The 21584-nt window shown below is 32.5% G+C and overlaps 1 protein-coding gene across 2 annotated transcripts; it reads right to left on the reverse strand.

Moving 5' to 3' along the window:
* Positions 1-12557: 12557 nt before the first annotated feature.
* On the reverse strand, positions 12558-21536 carry LOC132719490 (tRNA (adenine(37)-N6)-methyltransferase-like). 2 transcript variants are annotated; one of them, XM_060703259.1, is made up of 4 exons: positions 21439-21536; positions 19901-20087; positions 19025-19182; positions 12558-13524 (listed from the first exon to the last, which is right to left on the reverse strand). In XM_060703259.1, exons 2-4 carry the CDS (start codon positions 20083-20085, stop codon positions 12689-12691), a joined length of 1179 nt encoding a protein of 392 aa, XP_060559242.1. In that variant the 5' UTR covers positions 20086-20087; positions 21439-21536; the 3' UTR covers positions 12558-12688. The 2 variants fall into 2 exon arrangements, with proteins under 2 accessions (XP_060559242.1, XP_060559243.1); XM_060703260.1 differs by having other exon boundaries at positions 20059-20087; positions 21439-21516.
* Between the last annotated feature and the right edge of the window lie 48 nt (positions 21537-21584).

Below are 21584 nucleotides of genomic sequence, written 5' to 3' on the forward strand. Positions count from 1 at the left end.
TAGTTGCAGTCCTGTGTACATGTATTTATATGACAGTTTTCACGGCACTGTTTGAATTTAACATTTATGGTAGTTTGTTCATGCATATTTATCAAATTTTTTGTTCATATATGTCTACTTTCACATTTATTTTATATTATTCAAACAGTTTACTTATCTTTGGGAATATTCCCATGCAACTAACAATTATAGACATACATATTCCCATTGCCAAAGTTTCATTTCATCAACAAGAACAACATGGCTAGTTTTTTTTTTCAACACGTTAGTATTACAATGTTACCGGTGAGTTATTTTCTAACAAATAAATTGTTTATGTTGACATCAGAACATTTAAACAAAATTCCGCGAACTTTGAGGACCATAACATCACATTAACAAAAGTATTCTTTTAGTAGAAGCTTGCGAAAATTCTTTTCAATAGTGTTAAAGAAGTTTTAATTAATTAAAGACAGGAAAACTTACACATAGCATGTACATGTAATTATTATCAGATTTCTATTAACTTGTTTTTAATTTTTTCGCAAACTTTAATAATTCGTTTTTAAGGACATGTGTAACACCAACTTTAAAATTAATGTTCCTTTCTAATTTCACGGTATAATAGACAAAGATGGACAGAAAGCTTCCCACATCTATATACCATGCGTGGAATAACTACGAATTATTTCGTTCTAATATATATGGTATAATAGTCTTTTTATGAATTGTTTTGATAAAATCTTAATCTGCTCTAAGCAATACGCCATTGAATATAAAGATATTATTTCAAAATTTCATAATAAGTAATCAGTGTTTGAGAATTAACGTTTACATACAAAACTTTATAATAAATGTCTAATATCAGTTGATTTATTACGACAATTGCAGTGAGCAATATTTAATTGGAGAAAAAATATCCTAATGGTTAACAAGTGATCCCTGTCGTCCAGCCAAAATATTTCCTCTCTGTTTCGTTTTAGGTACAGATAATATACAACATATAACTATAGGTCCAAGAATTGCCTAATGGTACCTACATGGACATATCTGTTCGACAACTTATAAAATGTCTGATTCAAAAATAGCTTCCTGTAGTTTATGTTTTGAACTCAGACGAGATTGTATTGTTTCATATAAAAACATTACTACATGTAGCCTGTTTAATATACTAAATAAAGATAATTGTGAAATCAATGAGACGATGGCATTTAACCAAAAAAGAAATATTAAATAACAGATGAGCTACAAATCTAAAAAGAATAATATCATTTCAAATAATAACAGACAGTACATATCATATTGACATTGGTGTGCATGATATTATCTCATTCAGGTCAGCAACCCGCCATACAAATAGACAAGTAAATTGATATTTATAAATCATCGTTAATGCAGTCACGCGCATTATTCTAAATCATTCACACCTCACTACATTCTGATTTAATTAACGACATGGGAATTATTTCCAAACAAAATATGTTAAACCACAAACAACAGTTTTGGGAGTTGTATCTGACATTTCGTCTGATCATGAGGATTTAATATTGAAAGAATGGCAAAATTCTAATCTTGTAAATAAGAATATAAAAATATTTTGTGTATGGAAACAGTTATATTTCGGCTTTTGCACGTATCGTTAAAACGATCATGTGCAATTGATGCTAACAAAAACTTGCATTGTTGTTTTTGTTTTGTTTAGTTTTACGGCGCAACAAAACAATTTAGCATATGGCGCCAAGACAGGAAAGATGAGTTTGGCCAAATTCAGGTGTTTCGTACATAGATGCATATATTCCAATAATTCAAACTCATTGACCACGCAGAGACTAACGGCGGATGCAAATCTGATGCCTTAACTCTTAAAGGCAATCCCTCAGCCTTAAAGGCGAACTTGCAAAGTAATAGAAACATTACTGGGGTCCTACATATTACCGGACAAAATATGAAGTTTTTTATCTGTAACTTTAATTTTGAATAATAAAAAAGAATGGAATTTTACCCAAATAATTTTGTAAAAAAATTGTGTTGACAACTCAATTTACCGGACATTGTGTTTCAATTTTTTTAAAGACGTGAATTGAAATTAATCTTTCAATAACCAGCAAGGAAACTACCACTATTGAATGGCAATGTTAAGATATTTGAAAAGCCCAGTATGTCACTAGAAATAGACATGGCAGTCATGCCTGTTATGAAGAGGCCAATATATAGGGTGAAAATGAAATTAACACTATTAACTCAATTAACGTATTGATCCTTCATGATCCTTAAAAGTATGAAACATTTTAATATTCAAATGGCATTCTTTTCTTCTGTTCTTTGTCAAACAGTTTCCTTTTGGTCATCATATGTAGCATGTTACAAAAGCCATAAAATCAATTTCATTTACATTTTATGTATAATTTCCTCCCATGGGCGACACCCGTTTCCTTAAATGTTTTTTTAAATTTACACTTCTTTGTAAAAGACAACAACGAGATACTGTTAAGACTAAATTTAAAATTACTTTTATCATTTAAATATGTAACGATTGTCTCTTGAGGTAACATTGAAAAGAATTAAAAGAAAAACCTATCTAAAAAAAAACATTAAGGGTCTCCATACTTGGGATTATTCCCCCGCATGACCAAGTCATGAAATAACTAGTAAACAAAAGGGCATGTTAGGAGATAAAGAACTGAATCAACAATATTTACCTGAGAGTGGTTTTGTTGTTATTTACTTTGAAATAGAAAGTGTGTGTACAATTCAGAATGTATGATTTTTTAATCGAAGCAAAAAATAAAGCACTATTCAGCAGTAATAGCTTTTGTCCGGTAAACTGATTGTCCGGTAAATATGTCGGACCCCAGTACAGCTTATGTTCTTAGTGCAGGTTGATGATTATTTCTTGTCTTATACGTTTTTGTGTTTCTCTTTTTTCAATATTTATTATCAGCCTTTGAAACGTGTTTGGAACGCATGCGTTATTATATGATTTAGTTAGATTCAATACTTGGAAATAAAACTGAGTCCAAATAGCTTTCTCTCGCACTTTCTCGTTCAAATTTGAATTGTCAAATGATTATTATTTCCCAAACATTATTTCAAAACTTTTCAAACCTATATTCAGAAACGTCCAAAATGCGTTATAAATTATTACTCATACAGCTAAATCGTACATTAGAATGTTGTAGTGTAGTAGAAATCCCTTAAAATACCCTTTAGCATTCAGAAGTAAAGTCTTACATTAATCATATAATGGTTTCCGTTTCACTTAATTTTGGAAATTTAAGCTGTCTAGACAGATTGTAGTTATTTTATTGGACTATTTGAAAGAGATAATCTTGCGAAACGTCTTGAATTAATAAGCTTGCATAACAGCGTTTTTAGCGAATATTAATGTCTGGATTTTAGCATATCTATTTGTGCTTTGAATAATTTTGCTTTAGGAACTGTTTTCCGAATAATGTTCCTAAATGGCATCACTGCTGCATTACATCTTTAATGAAACTAAATGAGTCAACTAGCAACGACAGTTGTGCAATGTAAAAAATAAATGAATTGATGTATTAATCTCAATGTTTTAAACAAAATGTTAATTTTGTGTGCCTTATCGCATAATGTTGCACGATCCGGATGCATTTATGCAGTTCTATAACACGTCGCTTCATTTTTACATAAAATTAATTCAAGGATTAGTTAGAAATTATAGAAGTACTTTTCAAGTTTGTCGGGTAACGGAAATAATGTGTGTGCAGTTGTCAGCCTTATCTTTAAATGATTTTGGAAAAAGAGGCGCTCATTTTATATTGTAACCGCCCCTAATGGTTACATTCTATTCATTAAAACATTAAACCACGGTAAATGGCAAAAGCACTCCACTTAAACATAAAAAATGTACACCGGTTTTGTTGTTGTTGTTGTTTTTTTTTTCTTTTCTTTTTTTGTCGGAATTATCGGAAGTATATCCGTATTAACTTTCTTACATTAATTTTCCATTTATTTTATCATTGCCAATTGATACTAAAATAATATTTGACTGAATAATTAAATGCGAAACACAATCTCAAACTATTAATGTAATATTTTTTGTGGAATTGCAGGAAATGTTCGCAAAGAATGTTCAAAGATCCCTGCCATATGAACAAATCTGCAGATGTTTCTAAATTCCAAGTAAATGTGAAAATGTGTAATACTGCTTCAGTCGTTGCTGAAGAGCGCTACACGATAGGTTGCAGATACAAATATGGTCCATGCTCAGTCAAAATTAATAAGTTTGCCGTTGTCGACGCTTTTTACAATGTAATATATAGAAACAATAAAACATATTCAATACCAGATATCTGAGATATCAGCGTGAAAGAAAATGTTACGATCAGTGCGACACGACTTTGCTGTGTGGCAGCTGTAAAAAGTTGCCCCGTACTTCACTTCAGTGTTGTTATATTTTTCTGGTCTTTCGGGATCATTGGTGCCAGCACTATTAGGTGTTGAGAATTGAGTACCGCTCAAGCCGGTGCTAGGGGACGTGAGGGATGTTGCACTTTACATTATCCCTCAGGTACAGACTTAATCAAACCGAGTCTGCAATTCTCTTGTAATTTTGTTATGATTAATGCTTCCGAGGGATCACTTTGCATCCAGATTTTTATACAAGGACATAATCAAACAATCTTAAAATATCTTCTTCCAAACAATACTCTATCTTAAATGTTTACTGAAAAAATAAAACGTACTAAGTGCCAGACATTTGAGATTTCTGTCCACTTCCATGTCGTTCACTATTATAAAAAGACGGATTCATATTAATTTATAAGAACCATATCTCAAACTGTTTTCTTTTGTCCCAGAGGTTTCATAAAAAACAGCAAATATTTTCGTACCAGATATCAGAGAATACTGCTCTGAGTTTCCTTAGGGACTGAACTAAGCTAACTCAATAATGGCTATAGGCTTAATGAGGGTCCATCCAACTTTTCAGGCACTGAAAGTACATACTCCGATGTCTTTAACTCACTGCGTAATCCCTAATTGAACTTATCCGCTGTAAATGAATAGCTAATAATGCAATCTATGTTTTGAATAAAAGATATATTTTGAATGGCTAATAGTTCTATGACCTTTACCATTCCGAGCACACTAATAAGCATTGTGTGGCTTTTTTCTATATAAACTTATGTAGATAACGGACAAAAAATAAAATACAAAAAATGAATGTTCATCACATTATTATATACAGTACAAGGCATTTTGAACTGAGTACTTATTCTTCTAATCAACTTTAATATTAAGCTTTGCTAAAATTCTGTTGTTTATTGTTTATTTTCCGAAAAATCAAAAACGAACATTTCTAGGTGGTTGATCCTTTTACGTTTGTTCTATTGTAGGTTGGTTTCTATTTATGCATTAATCGTGTGGAAAACAATTTAATTTGGCTACGAATTTATTGATAATACGCATTGACGAACACTTTATATTCTTCTGTAAGTTTTATGAAATATCATTTTATTCATGGAAAGATAATATGTCGTTTGTTTACGTGTGAGGTATAATAATATATCACTTTCAATGAAGTTTGATATTGAATGCTGTCAGGAGAAAAAACATCATAATTGCAAACATGTAATACTTGAAGATAAAATATTTTATTTTGGTTTTTCTACACTTTTTTCCACAGTCAACTAGCGATAAATATAAGTTCATCTTACGGACACTGCAGAAACCTTATCAGTAATTTATATATTGCGTGCGCAGACCTTTTAATAAGCACTGTAATTGACAGATTGATATTAAATTGGACAATGGTAGTGTTATTGAAGTATAAAGGAAATCAAGTTTGTAATGTTTCCAAAACATTTGATAGCAGTACCTCTATCTGTCTAGACCAGCTGCTGCAGCTAAATCAGGCTGTTATAATCAGATGATCTCGTGGACAGTCTTAAATTAATAAGCTTGTCATGGGCAGAGATCTCTAGGATATTTATGTCTAGATCTAAGCTCGTCTCTTCGAACATTTCATTATTCCGCTCCATATCATGTATGCGGATCAATGGGCTGGAATGATATTGCATGACTTAAATATATTTTTTTCTGAATTTGAAGTTTTGGTTATTACTAGTTTTGAATGAGATAATAAACATTTTTAATATATTGTTTAAAATTTGCTCTAGAAATATTTCATTTGGTTCAAGAAAATATTCATTAAAACATATCACAGTTATTTTGTATGAACGAGCATGAAATAAAGCATATTATTTTCATAGAATGCTAAAGACTCAATATATCTACATGTATATCCATTTTTCACACCTGATAAAATAAAACCGATGCAATTTCAGCATTTGCCCCACGTGATGTTCCAATAGAATACACTTTCTTCGTTTTCATTTTTCGGAGTCCACAACGTCCATATAAAATCCATATCGCAATTCTTATAGCATGTGTATAGCCTCATTGTCTTTCCAGAGTCCAACAGATTCATATCCATACCACACCCCATCTAGCTTCGTTTTAATTTTTAAGTGTTCAAAAATCCATATCAAATTCTTTCTGCTAAACCTATATCAGACTCGGATTGCGCCTCGTCCAATATAGTTTGACAGCTGTGTACTCGTCCAATAGAATTCAGTATTGTACTCAACAATGTTTAGTAACCTCATAATCATAATGATTATGTTTCTTAGATCTCCTGATAATATAAATTTTATAAATCTTATAAACAATAAAATATAATGATAAGATAACTTCTCTGTCTTGCATCCAGCATATAAGATATTAAACAAAATTAGTTGTAAACTTACTGCTTGCTAAACTGCTTTAAACTAGAAATATAAATATGAAGCGAGCCTATACCTTAGTAAAGTTACAAATATAACAACTTGAGGCTTTATGCACTGGAAAAATATCTTGCAATATATTGCTAGATGATAAATATTCCCCTACTAGTTCCGGATGTTAATTGAAATATCTTCCCAATCATTGAAAGAACGCAGAATTCTAGTTTGAGGGTGAATTCACGTAATTTGTTCTTTGATTTATTTTGTCAGATGAAATATCATTTCTCTCAAAACATAGAATGAAAAATTAATACATTGTTGTATAAAAATAGTCTTGTGTGATTATATAAAAGCAAATGTTGCGATTCTTGTATTTTATGAAAGCTAGATAAATAAGATTTGAAAAAAAAGCCTTGTATGGTTAAAGAATAAGCTTTGAAACACCATATTTAACAAATCAGTTAAAATGTTTTGCAAGATATTGTGACACCATATTTAAGTTCTAAAAATTTACCAATATAATATTATAATATTATGCTCTAAATTCACTGAAGTTATCAAATTCATCAAACATTTGACTAAAATTTAGTTATTAAAATTTTAATGATAAAGTGGTTCAGTTTTATACTGTAATGTTAACAATTATACAGTAAAAATAAGATTTCATTCTCGACAAATGAAACAGTTTAATAACACTAGTTCCTTCCAAGCTACATAAAACTACATAATATTCTACATGAAATTCTTATTAAAGGCAAGCAACCTAATCCTCCAAACTACAGAGAGATAACTCGAGATCTTGTGTTAACTAATGTGGTGGCTTAGATTTTTTTCTCTTTATATTATCGCATTTATTTATTTTGCAAAGGTGGCAATGTTTTAGATGATAATGTTAAGAGACAAAAACGAAGTACAATGTGCTACATATGGCATATTTTTGTTGCACGCCGTTATTCAAAAAGTATTGTCAAACAGTTCAAAACTCGTTTGTGCTTTTGTAGACTGATTAACTTATTTATATTTTAACTTCTAATCAATATAGACAATATTCCATACGGTCATTCTTTATTTAAGCAAATATTCGATTCTTTTATGTATTTGTAATATCTTGACCATCCTTTTTATACTTGTAAATGGCTAATGCCAATAAACCTGAAACTGATTAAATATTCGTCTTAAAATTATAGTCAACATTCTTTCGCTTAACATCAGTCTAAGTCGTTAATTAAAAAAAAAATGGTAGTGGTCTAATTGTAAAAGATATACTTTGAATGTGTCCATGTCTGTCATTTCATCAGTGTTGCAGCCTCTTAAAATGAATGCAATTATTGGAGGATTTACCATTCGATCAGATATTGAAGGCGTTTAACAATTTTCAGATATGGAAGGCGTTTGACAATTCCAATGTTTTAAACATTAAATAGTTGCAGTCCTGGGTACATGTATTTCAATGACATTTTTCACGGCACTGTTTGAATTTAACATTATTGGTAGTTTGTTCATGGATATTTATCAAATATTTCGTTCCATATATGTCTACTTTTACATTTATCTTAATATATTATTCAAAAATTTCAACAAGAAAAACATGGTTGTTTATTCATCATGTTAGTATTACAATGTTGTCGGCGAGTAATTTTCTAACAAATAAATTGTTTATGTTGACATCAGAACATTTTAGCACAATTCCGCTTACTTTGAGGACAACCATAGCATCATAGTAACAAAATTATTGTTTTTAGTAGAAGCTTGTGAAAAATGCTCTTTAATAGTGTTAGAGAATTCGTAGTTTAATTTAGTAAAGGCAAGAAAACTTACACATAGCATGTAGTTATTATCAAATTTCTATTACCTGTTTCATTTTATTCGCAAAATTTAACACCAACTTCATTTTTTTTCTAATTTAACGGTATAATAAACAAAAAACTCCTCTCCATTTATATATTCTGCGTGTTATTACGAATTATTTCGTTCTGATATATGCTAAATATCTGCTTTCCTTCTTGGTTTAAACTACATGTATTTTGAGAAAATCTAATCTGCGTACAACAATACGAAATTGAATATAAAGATATTTCAAGAGTCCATAATAAGCAAGCAATGATTGTTTGAGAATTAACGTTTACTTATAAGACTTTATAGTCATTCATCAGTTGATTTATTACGAAAATTTCAGTAAAATAACATTTTATTGGTCCTAAAATATTGAAGAAAAAAATCACCAATGGCTAACAAGTGGTTCCTGTCTTCAAGCTCAGAAAATTTCCTTCCTTTGTTTCATTTTAGATACAGACAATATGCAACCTATAATTAAGTGACATTGTAGGCTCGTCCAAGAATAGACTTTTCTACATGTAAACTGTGCTAAATAAAGATGATTAAAGAATCGTTTTAGAGACGACGACCTAAAATGGGTACATGTTTCTGATTTTTACTTTAGAGCAAAATAAATCACTGGCATATTGTTTTAATACTTCGTATTCAATTGAAACATACCGTACTATTAAAATATGCTGCAACTCTGTATATATCGCTTCACTGTAATACTGTAGAAGGGAATAACCTTAGTTATAATAACTCTAAACAGTGTGGGAATTAACTTCCCTTTCATTTAGAAACTGATGAAGTTTGAGAGTTTAAAATGAACAGAAAGTGGTTTCATATTCACGTTAGACGGTGTGGCCTTCACCTTTGATCAACATAGTCAAATACAATAAGAGAAATTTATCCGATAAGGGTAATCAAAGCCATGATCTTTGATGTCTCTGTTTCAACAAAGCCAATGTGTACTTTATCTTTATTATTCATTACTTAATTCTTTTTTATCTGCAATACTTTTTCACCTTGCACATTTTTATCTCTTTGTCACAACTAAGCAACTCGTTATATCAACAGATCGATAAGCTTTCCCTCGATATAGTAATAGTAACTACATATGTAGTTTATAATAGTATACACATGAAACACAGGGCGGTATCCAGAAATTTTTGGCTGTGGCGCCTATGTTTAAAATGGCCAAACTCCCTTTTTACGTGTGGTCTGGGGGTCCTCACCCAGGAAAAAAATTAAAAACTGCATGTTAAATGGTGGCTTCTGGTGCATTTATGTGCACATTTTGAAATGGAAGTGTCTACATACTTTGTTTAACAGATAATAACAAGAGGGCCATAATGGCCTTACATCCCACATCTAAAATCAATTGTGGGAAGAGGTCATAATGTTTTAAACAAGCTTTCTTGATGTCCATTAGACATCCTATTTTGACCATAAGTGGTCTACAAAATATCTTAGCGGTAGGATTTACAGTTATGGAGAAGAAGATTAAAATTTTAATGTTTATCCTATTTAAATCTCTGTAAAATCAATTGACATATGTGACCAGTCAAGTTTTGCCCCTAGGGTCACGATCTAAACAAACAACGTAGGAAAGTACACCTTTTGTAGTTTTAAAGTTATGTCGCTGGAAAAAATTCAAAATGCAATAATTCCAAAATTAGGCAAGGCAGAGTTACTGCATGTTCTTTGCACTGCACTTCTAATCAATACAATCAATAAGCCTACAAAGTTTCTTGTTGATACCTCTTATAGTTTCCGAGTTATGTCCCGGACAAAGTTCAAAATGTAAAAATGAAAAAAGGGCAATAACTACAAAATTTGGCAAGGCGGAGTTCAAGTGCACTGCACATCTACCCATTGAGATCCATCTACCTACAAAGTTTCATGTTGATATCTTTTGTAGTTTTAGTTATTTCCCGGACAAGAATTTTTTAAAAGGGGAGATAATTAAAAAATTGGGCTTAATAGAGTTATAATTCTTTTGCACTGCACTTCTACTTAATGAGATCTATCTACCAACAAAGTTTCATGTTGATATCTCTTATAATTTTAGAGTAATGTCCCAGACAAAGTTCAAAAAGTAAAAATAAACAAAATGCAATAACTCCAAGATTTAGCAAGGCAGAGTTATGATTATTGTGCACTAAACATTTACCCATTGAGATATATCTACCTACAAAGTTTCATGTTGATATCTTTTATAGTTTTACAGCTATGTCCTGGACAAGATTTTTCTAAAAGGGGAGATGATTAAAAAATGAGGCTTAATAGAGTTATGGTTCTTTTGCACTGCACTTCTACGCAATTAGATCTATCTAGCTACAATGTTTCATCTTGATATCTCTTATAGTTTTAGAGTTACATTCTGGACAAAGTTCAAAGTGTTAATATTAACAAAGGGCAATAACTCCAAAATTAGGCAGAAAAGAGTTAGGGTTCTTATGCACTGCACATCTAGCAATTGAGATCTATCTACCTACAAATTTTCATGTTGATATCTCTTATAGTTTTAGAGCTATGTCCTGGACAAGATTTTTCTAAAAGGGGAGATAATTTAAAAACTGGGCAAAATTGAGTTATGGTTCTTGTGCACTGCACATCTACCCATTGAGATCTATTCACCTACAAAGTTTCATGTTAATATCTCTTATAGTTTTATTGTTATGTCCCGGACAAGATTTTTCTTTAAGGGGAGATAATTCAAAAACTAGGGAAATATAGAGTTATGGTTCTTTGACACTGCACTCCCCCTCATTGACCTCTACCACTGTATGAAGTTTAAACAAATTATCTCCAAGGGTTTTCAAGTTCTGCTCCTAACGAGACAACGGACGGACGGACAAGGTGGCGACTTAATGCTCTCCCTTCGGGAAGCATAATAAAAGTGATCCAAGTTTTACCCTCTTATATTTAAATTGTGACCTTGTCACAATTTAATTATACGAGGAAGATATCCACTAGACAATCAAATATCTAAGCTCCAGCAGGCCTCAAAGTTAGAGAGAACATTCTTATAGATTTTGCTTTTGGTTGTAATGGCAACCAGACTTCTGCATGGAATGGAACGACTTAGATAGGGTTTTATGGAAGGAACGTTCCTGCCAAATTTCATCAACATTGGACCAGTTATAACAGAGAAATTGTTTAATAGACTTTTTTAATGGAGGTATGACATACCACAGAAATCGAATGGTAGCACTCCTTAAAGCTCACTTTGGCACTTTGTAGAAGTATGTAAAGGCCCCACAATGTACATTATTCAACCCAAAAGGTTAAGAAGTTCTCTGTACAGAAGTACATGTACATAATTGGGTCATATTGGGGTTAAGGCATTTTTGACTGAGCTATAAGTCATACTACTATATTAGTGGTTCCCAGACTATGATATGTGCAAATAAATTAAACTCAAGTTCATCTAGATTCACACAAAATAATTAAATAAAATGTGTTTTCTAAAGTATAAACTTAGTGGCCTTCATGGAAGGTCCGATACCAGCCCTACATTTAAATTTTGTTGAAAGCTGCAAGGTGACAATACTTGCCAACTGTCTAAGCTCTGGGCATAGAAAGTTATGAGGAAATTTTGTTAAAGTTAGTTTCCTATACAAGTTTTATTTAAGAGATCCCTAGAGTTGGGCAACTTTTTAACTAGGACATTGATTTTTGTTACTTTTGTCTACACCTCATACATGTAATAGACAATGTGATATGTCAGTTATCTAAGCTCTATGACACAAATTTCATATGAACAGTTTTAAATGCATTCTCTTGTACAGGTCTATGTTAACTAAGTGACCTTCAGTGCACAATCTATTCTGAACACAGTAGCATTTAACATTTAAGTAATTATTTTTGCAAAGGACAATACATGTAATTCATACAACCTGGGTATTTCATACATTCTATTTGAAAGACCCTGATAAAAGCAAAATAGTTTAACTCTGTGCATTGTTACAACTGTAGTTTTTGAGAAAAAAAGAATTTTAAAGATTTCATTTTTTAATGTGTATCATACTGTAACAATTAATATAAAGTTTGTAGCAGTTCATCAAAAATAAAAACAACGATATTAAAGAGCAGAATAATATATTAAAGAACAAAATGCCTGGTTTTCAACTTTTCAATTTATCTACCTGTCCAACAGGTTTAATTCTAACAATTTCAACAAGATTTACATCAAACCAACATGTTATATGCAAAACATCCAATGTAAAGTAATATAAACTGTCCGAGCACTGTTTCCGTCTATATGTTGATCTTGGATCTTGATGTAGGATGTCAATTATCGACTGTTTTGCTTGAGAGAAACTCTTCAAACATTGAAATTTAAAGTCTGTATCAACATCTTCACAGCTGAAGAGCTTCAGTTGTTCTTCTGCTGATGGTGTAAATCTAACTTCCAAAGATGTAACTGGTGAATTTGTAATCCAATCTGCAGTGCAACATTTAATATCAGACCTTTCAGTCCCACTATTTTGTTTTTCCTGTCTAGGTTCCTCAAGTTTACTAGCAACATTTGTATTTCGATTCTTTATCACTTTATTACCATCACTTTCATCCACAGCTGTAGGACAGAGTTCTTGTTCTTTATCTATGTTTAAGCAATTATTTTCAAACTTATGTAAATTCTCAAGTTCTTCACTAGCTCTAATTAGGTTTTCTGAATCTCCAACATGACAGTTTAATTCATCATGAGAAAGTTCTGTCTCAGCTGGTTTATCTTCAGGTTCCATATTATCAAAGTCTTTTCTGTTCTCAGTTTCATCTTTTATTTTGGTTTCTGACTGCTGACTTGTCATACAATCGTTTACTCTACCTTGTTCAGACACAGTTTCATCTATCTCATGTGACAGTAAAACTGGATTATCATACATTGGTATGAAGGGTTTCAAATCTATAATTGGTGTTCCATCTAAAATATCTATTCCTGATACAGTTACAGTTGATCCTGAAACAAACAAAACACAATAATTCTATAATAAACATATTAATATATTATTAACAGGTGTTTCATTATAATAATATTAACTAAAGGTGTTCTATTTAATTAATACCTGCTACACGATGTTATTTGTATTCATTTTCAAGTCATTATGACCTCTATAATTGCAAAGAAGCCCTTAATCTAGGTATTTCAAAATCATAAGTTACTTAAAAATTGAAACAGAACATGTCATGATTTTCAGAAATCTCCCAACTAAAAACAATTTCTACCAGAGACAATATCATAATTTGTACAAAACATAAGAAGGTTATTGGGTCACAAACATCAAATTTGGATTTCATACACATGAGTTATTGGTGGTCCAAATTTTAAGATCGTGAAAATGAGATTTGTGTATACATACATGCCCCTGAATGCATGCAATTTAATAAACACCATCCAATCAATCCACATAATTTTAAATGTGTAATTTATTATCTAAAAGAAACAAAAATTTATAAATAAAAACACTGTTAAAACTAAAACAAGAAACATGGCAATGCCATGAAACCAGGTTTTCAATTATCACCATTGTAGATAAATATGTTGTATTTGAAATACAAATACAAGCAACAAACAATGTAACTATGTGCAATGTAAAACATGAATAATGTAGGAGGAATTGCCACAGAGGAAGTGTTCACTATAATTATATTCTGTATAAGGAAAAAAAACAAAGGGCCATAATAAAATAAAAAATTATTCAATCCCAAAACCCGACAATATGCTCCAGGGCACTGGATAAAAAAGCTACTGTGAAAGTTTGAACAAAATCCGTTGAGAAATGTAGGAGTTCAGCACAGAAGAATTTTTTCACTATAAATTCTGTATAAGGAAAAATAACAAAGGGCCATAATTAGGTCAAATATTATCCAATCACAAAACCCCGATAATGTGCGCCAGGGCACTTGATGACAAAGCCTCTGTGAAAGTTTGGTCAAAATCTGTTGAGAAATGTAGGAGAAGTTGCGCATGGTAAAAATTGTTCACTATATAATCTGTATAAGGAAAAAAACAAAGGGCCATAATTAGGTCAAATATTATCCAATCACAAAACCCCGATAATGTGCGCCAGGGCATTTGATAACAAAGCTTCTGTGAAAGTTTGGTCAAAATCTGTTGAGAAATGTAGGAGAAGTTGCGCATGGTAAAAATTGTTCACTATATAATCTGTATAAGGAAAAAAAACAAAGGGCCATAATTAGGTCAAATATTATACAATCACAAAACCCTGACAATATGCCCTAAGGCACTTGATGACAAAGCCTCTGTGAAAGTTTGGGTCAAATTCCGTTGAGAAATGTAGGAGGAGTTGCGCACAGAAAATCGTTCACTATATATCCTATATTGGGGAAAAAAACAAAGGGCCATAATTAGGTCAAATATTATCCAATCACAAAACCCCGACAATATGCGCCAGGGCACTTGATGACAAAGCCTCTGCGATAGTTTGGTCAAAATCCATTGAGAAATGTAGGAACAGTTTGGCACAGAAGAAGTTATTCACTATATATTCTATATAAGGAAAAAAAACAAAGGGCCATAATTAGGTCAAATATTATCCAATCACAAAACCCCGACAATATGCCCCAGGTCACTTGATGACAAAGCTTTTGTGAAAGTTTGGTCAAAATCCGTTGAAAAATGTAGGAGGAGTTGCGCACAGGAAAAAATTGTTTACGCCCGCCCGCCCGCCCGCCGTCCGCCCGCCGACATACCTCAATCTAATAACCAGTTTTTTCCTTCGGAAAACCTGGTTAATAAGTGTAATGATTGGCTTAGATCACTCAGCTTTATTTCTAGAAATGGTCATAATTCTCCAAAGTAATTGGGTCAGATTAGGGCTTGGTCCATTTGAAAATGCAACATGCAAGTTCAAAACATTGTAATATCAGAGTATATCATTTTTACTGCCATTTTTGACCTTGACTCTTGACCTCAATCTCAATAGAGGGCACCTACCAGTGAAATCTTTGGACTGTGTGAACAAAGACAGACAACAGGCCACCACAAAAAAATATTTACAACTCTTTTTCGCTAAGGAAACAGCACCTTCAGCACAGTTGAGTTGAAAATGTTAAACAAGAGGGCCATGATGGCCCTAAGGTCGCTCACCTGTATATAGCCCCCACACACCCATAAGAAGATGTTCGATGCTAAACATCTAAGCTCTAGCTCATTGGGCTTTTTAAAAGAAGATTTTTTTAAGTTTTTACTATACACATATAGTTAAAAACAATGACACCCCTGGGGCGGGCCAGTTTTGACCCCAGGGCTTTTATTTGAACAAACTTGGTAGACACTTACTGGAAGATGTTTCATGCTTAATAAATAAACTCTAGCTATTTGGGTTTTTTCAAAGAAGATTTTAAGTTTTTGCTATACACATATAAGGAAAATCAATGACCCCCGGGGTGGGGCCAATTTTGACCCCAGGGCTTTTATTTGAACAAACTTTGTAGACACTCACTAGAAGATGTTTCATGCTTAATATCTAAACTCAAGCTATTTGGGTTTTTTCAAAGAAGATTTTTTAAGTTTTTGCTATACACATAATTATAAGGAAAATCAATGACCCCCGGGGCGGGGCCAATTTTGACCCCAGGGCTTTTATTTGAACAAACTTTATAGACACCTATTAGAACATGTTTGATGCTAAATATCTTAGCTCTAGCTCTCTGAGTTCTTTAAAAGAAGATTTTTTAAGTTTTTAATATATGCATATAGGGAAAATCAATGACCCCCTGGGGCGGGGCCAATTTTGACCCGAGGGCTTTTATTTGAACAAACTTGGTAGACACCCATAAGAAGATGTTTCATGCTAAACATCTAAGCTCTAGCTCATTGGGCTTTTTAAAAGAAGATTTTTTTAAGTTTTTACTATACACATATAGTTAAAAACAATGACACCCCTGGGGCGGGGCCAGTTTTGACCCCAGGGCTTTTATTTGAACAAACTTTGTACACACTTACTAGAAGATGTTTCATGCTTAATATCTAAACTCTAGCTATTTTGGTTTTTTCAAAGAAGATTTTAAGTTTTTGCTATACACATATAAGGAAAATCAATGACCCCCGGGGTGGGGCCAATTTTGACCCCAGGTCTCTTATTTTAACAAACTTGGTAGACACTCACTAGAAGATGTTTCATGCTTAATATCTAAACTCTAGCTATTTGGGTTTTTTCAAAGAAGATTTTTTAAGTTTTTGCTATACACATATAAGGAAAATCAATGACCCCCGGGGCGGGGCCAGTTTTGACCCCAGGGCTTTTATTTGAACAAACTTGGTAGACACTTACTGGAAGATGTTTCATGCTTAATATATAAACTCTAGCTATTTGGGTTTTTTCAAAGAAGATTTTAAGTTTTTGATATACACATATAAGGAAAATCAATGACCCCCGGGGTGGGGCCAATTTTGACCCCAGGGCTTTTATTTGAACAAACTTTGTAGACACTCACTAGAAGATGTTTCATGCTAAATATCTTAACTCAAGCTATTTGGGTTTTTTCAAAGAAGATTTTTTAAGTTTTTGCTATACACATATAAGGAAAATCAATGACCCCCGGGGGGGGGGGCCAATTTTGACCCCAGGGCTTTTATTTGAACAAACTTGGTAGACACCTATTAGAACATGACTGTTTGATGCTAAATATCTTAGCTCTAGCTCTTTGAGTTCTTTAAAAGAAGATTTTTTAAGTTCTTAATATATTTTTTTATGCATATATAGGGAAAATCAATGACCCCCTGGGGCGGGGCCAATTTTGACCCCAGGGCTTTTATTTGAACAAACTTGGTAGACACCCATAAGAAGATGTTTCATGCTAAACATCTAAGCTCTAGCTCATTGGGCTTTTTAAAAGAAGATTTTTTTAAGTTTTTACTATACACATATAGTTAAAATCAATGACACCCCTGGCGCGGGGCCAGTTTTGACCCCAGGGCTTTTATTTGAACAAACTTTGTACACACTTACTAGAAGATGTTTCATGCTTAATATCTAAACTCTAGCTATTTGGGTTTTTTCAAAGAAGAGTTTTTTTAAGTTTTTGCTATACACATAATTATAAGGAAAATCAATGACCCCCGGGGCGGGGCCAATTTTGACCCCAGGGCTTTTATTTGAACAAACTTGGTAGACACCTATTAGAACATGTTTGATGCTAATATCTTAGCTCTAGCTCTTTGAGTTCTTTAAAAGAAGATTTTTTAAGTTTTTAATATATGCATATAGGGAAAATCAATGACCCCCTGGGGCGGGGCCAATTTTGACGCCAGGGCTTTTATTTGAACAAACTTGGTAGACACCCATAAGAAGATGTTTCATGCTAAACATCTAAGCTCTAGCTCATTGGGCTTTTTAAAAGAAGATTTTTTTAAGTTTTTACTATACACATATAGTTAAAAACAATGACACCCCTGGGGCGGAGCCAGTTTTGACCCCAGGGCTTTTATTTGAACAAACTTTGTACACACTTACTAAAAGATGTTTCATGCTTAATATCTAAACTCTAGCTTTTTTGGTTTTTTCAAAGAAGATTTTAAGTTTTTGCTTTACATATATAAGGAAAATCAATGACCCCCGGGGCAGGGCCAATTTTGACCCCAGGTCTTTTATTTGAACAAACTTTGTAGACACTCACTAGAAGATGTTTCATGCTTAATATCTAAACTCTAGCTATTTGGGTTTTTTCAAAGAAGAGTTTTTTTAAGTTTTTGCTATACACATATAAGGAAAATCAATGACCCCCGGGGCGGGGCCAATTTTGACCCCAGGGCTTTTATTTGAACAAACTTGGTAGACACCTATTAGAACATGTTTGATGCTAAATATCTTAGCTCTAGCTCTTTGAGTTCTTTAAAAGAAGATTTTTTAAGTTTTTACTATATGCATATAGGGAAAATCAATGACCCCCTGGGGCGGGGCCAATTTTGACCCAGGGGCTTTTATTTGAACAAATTTGGTAGACACTCATTAGAACATGTTTCATGCTAAATATCTTAGCTCTAGCTCTTTGGGTTCTTTAAAAGAAGATTTTTTAAGTTTTTACTATATGCATATAGGGAAAATCAATGACCCCCTGGGGCGGGGCCAATTTTGACCCCAGGGCTTTTATTTCAACAAACTTTGTATACACTCACTAGAAGATGTTTCATGCAAAATATCTAAGCTCTAGCTATTAGGGTTTTTTAAAAGAAGATATTTAAAGATTTTTCTTTCGGTTGCCATGGTTCTGCATGGAATTAAATTCTTTGAACAATTTTTTAAGGTGACCACCAAAGGAACATTCCTGTGAAGTTTGGATGAAATTGGCCTAGAGGTTTATGAGGAGATGTCATTTAAAGTAAAAGTTTACGGACGACGGACGGCGGATGGACGGACGCCGGACGAAAAGCGATCACAAAAGCTCACCCTTTCACTTTGTGACAGGTGAGCTAAAAAGCAATATCAGAAACAAACCTTTTACACCTTCAATCTTTGCAAGGGTGAGTCCAATATTATTAGGTCTGTAAGGCGACCTTGTTGAGAAGACACCTGTTTTCTTGCCATTCATTCGAGGTGGCTTTACCTTTGCTTTTGAATGAACATTGCTGTTTTTGTGAAATATGAACATTATCCTGAAATAAAGTTCAAAAGATGCAAAATGCAATAAAAATATATTTTTCCAACAAATTATGAAAACATTTTATTCTTAAAAGAAGTTGTTTTGTAGGAAGTTTTTTCTGCAAATAAATGCCATTTAAAGTTAACAGAAACTCAGAAAGCAATTCTTAGCCTCCAGTTATAATTACCTTACACCTTTAACAACTAAAATGATATGGTTACATTTTATAACTTGTGACATTTCTGGCTATCAAATAATTATTAACAGACATTCTATTTATATAAGATCATTTCTAAATATCACCACTGCACATTTGTCTTAGGCACATGTAGGCTAAGAAAAAATCTATAGATGTACCACGGTAAGTTTGTCTTATGTACATGTACATGTAGGTATAGACAAAATAATATGGATGTTCTACTATACATGTACATTGCATAGAAAAATCTATAGATACACCACAGTAAATTTGTCTTAGGCACATGCAGACAAAGACAAATCTATAGATGTGCTACTGTACATTTATTTTAGGCACATGCAGGTAACCATATAGAAAACTCTATAGATACAAGCATTAGCTGAAGGTATGTTTCTGAATCACCAGTAAATAATCATCAAAATTATCACTAAAGGAACAATTATAATTAATCCAATATATACTTGTTTGTGATTTTTCTATTTTAAAGTGGTTTTCTACAAAATAGTAATTTTATATAGTAACATATTCATACCACACATGACTAAATTGCTCAAGTCCTTCAAGGGAATGATCAGGGTTGTTAAAGACATTTTTGTCTATTGTAATCTCTCCAGTGACATGAGGACAGATAATTGGTTGTCTTGGAGTTCCATTTTTGTACAAAAATGGTGATCTCATGTAACCAATTACCTTTAATCTGTAGCTTTCTTCTGCCATTTCTGAAACATAAATGTGACTATTTATAGCGAGCTTTACGTAACGTGAGTACCTGCTAGATATTGATGGTTTTGAAAACTTTTGTCCGAAGTACCGAATTGACACATTGCAACTTTTCGAATTACAAGATAATGATAAAAGCCGAGGTATTCTGATTGAAAACGGAAGCATAGACTGGTGTCCTGCACACTTATTTGGGAACCATAATAGGACAGGGAGCCAGAATAAACAGAAGCAGTGTATAAAATACCGAATGACAATTTTAAAACGGAAAATGTAAAATAAAAATGAACGATTATTATATACTATTTCATGGTAAAAGTAAATCGAGCTCGCTTTGAGGCTTTGCCTTTTTCATATTATCAATTTATGTTATTGTTATGTTATTGTTGTTGTTTTTGTTAGTTTGTTTTGTTGAGATTGAATCCCACCATAACAGACAGAAATGGTCATATGAGGCATATTCTGGTACCACTTGGTGCCGCCTGAGGAATTACAGGGCCTTTTTACCCTTCTTTGCTGTAGCCTGTATCAGGCTACTTCCCCAAGCCAAATTACTACCTTTTTTCCCCAAAAAACAGTCTAAAATTCCCCTTCTGGCAAATATTTCCCCTTTAACTGAAGAATAAAACTTGTAAACAAACTTTCTTGTTTAAAAATAGATAATTGTTTTGTCCAATGAAAGCTAATAATTCAATAACGCAATACAGTGTAAACTGATAATAATGTACCCTCTGAATCAAACCAAGAACCCTCACATGACCAATGTAAAATACTATAAATAGGAAATATGAGTTAATATAAAGGGGCAATAAATTGATCTGTAAAAAATGTCTTTTACTCCTGTTGGACAGAAAGCTTAGTACTATAGTAAACCTTACATGTGATTGGAGGAAGATATGCAAATAAATTATGATATTCCTCTGAAATGTGTGAAAATATGATATTTTCCCCAAAAGTGTGAAAATCACGCATTTTTTCCCCACAAAAAGGGCTAGGGCGCCTTCCCCAAAACTAGTGAAAAGGCCCTGAATTATTATCGCCATGCCAAAAATTGTCATTTTGATCTTTGGAAGAAACATTGTGATATTGTTAGACAAATCAATGTTCTCGTAACAGTCATCTTACTTTTTGAAATAATAAAATTAAAAAAAATATATCAAAATCTTAATGAACTTAGAAATAACTGCGTATTTAGTACTGCAAAACCTCTTAAATTTAAAGTCAAATTTGTTCTGACAAACATTCTATTTTTTACATATCTTTTGCAATATAATTGCATAAAATAGTCATCAGAACAAAATCACTTCAGATATATAATTTTACAAACAAAATATGATAATAAATAATAACCTTATAATTCTCATCTACATTTCTTGCGATCTTCACAAAACATACAAATTACAACTGTCCGTCTCTAGTTGAGGTCAGACTAATCTATTGATATTCTCTGAGACACGCTTAATAAAAAATCGCATAAAATATACCCAATGAATATT

Source organism: Ruditapes philippinarum, unplaced genomic scaffold, assembly GCF_026571515.1.
Source record: "Ruditapes philippinarum isolate M1 unplaced genomic scaffold, ASM2657151v2 ctg378_1_1_1_1, whole genome shotgun sequence".
NCBI lineage: Eukaryota > Metazoa > Mollusca > Bivalvia > Venerida > Veneridae > Ruditapes > Ruditapes philippinarum.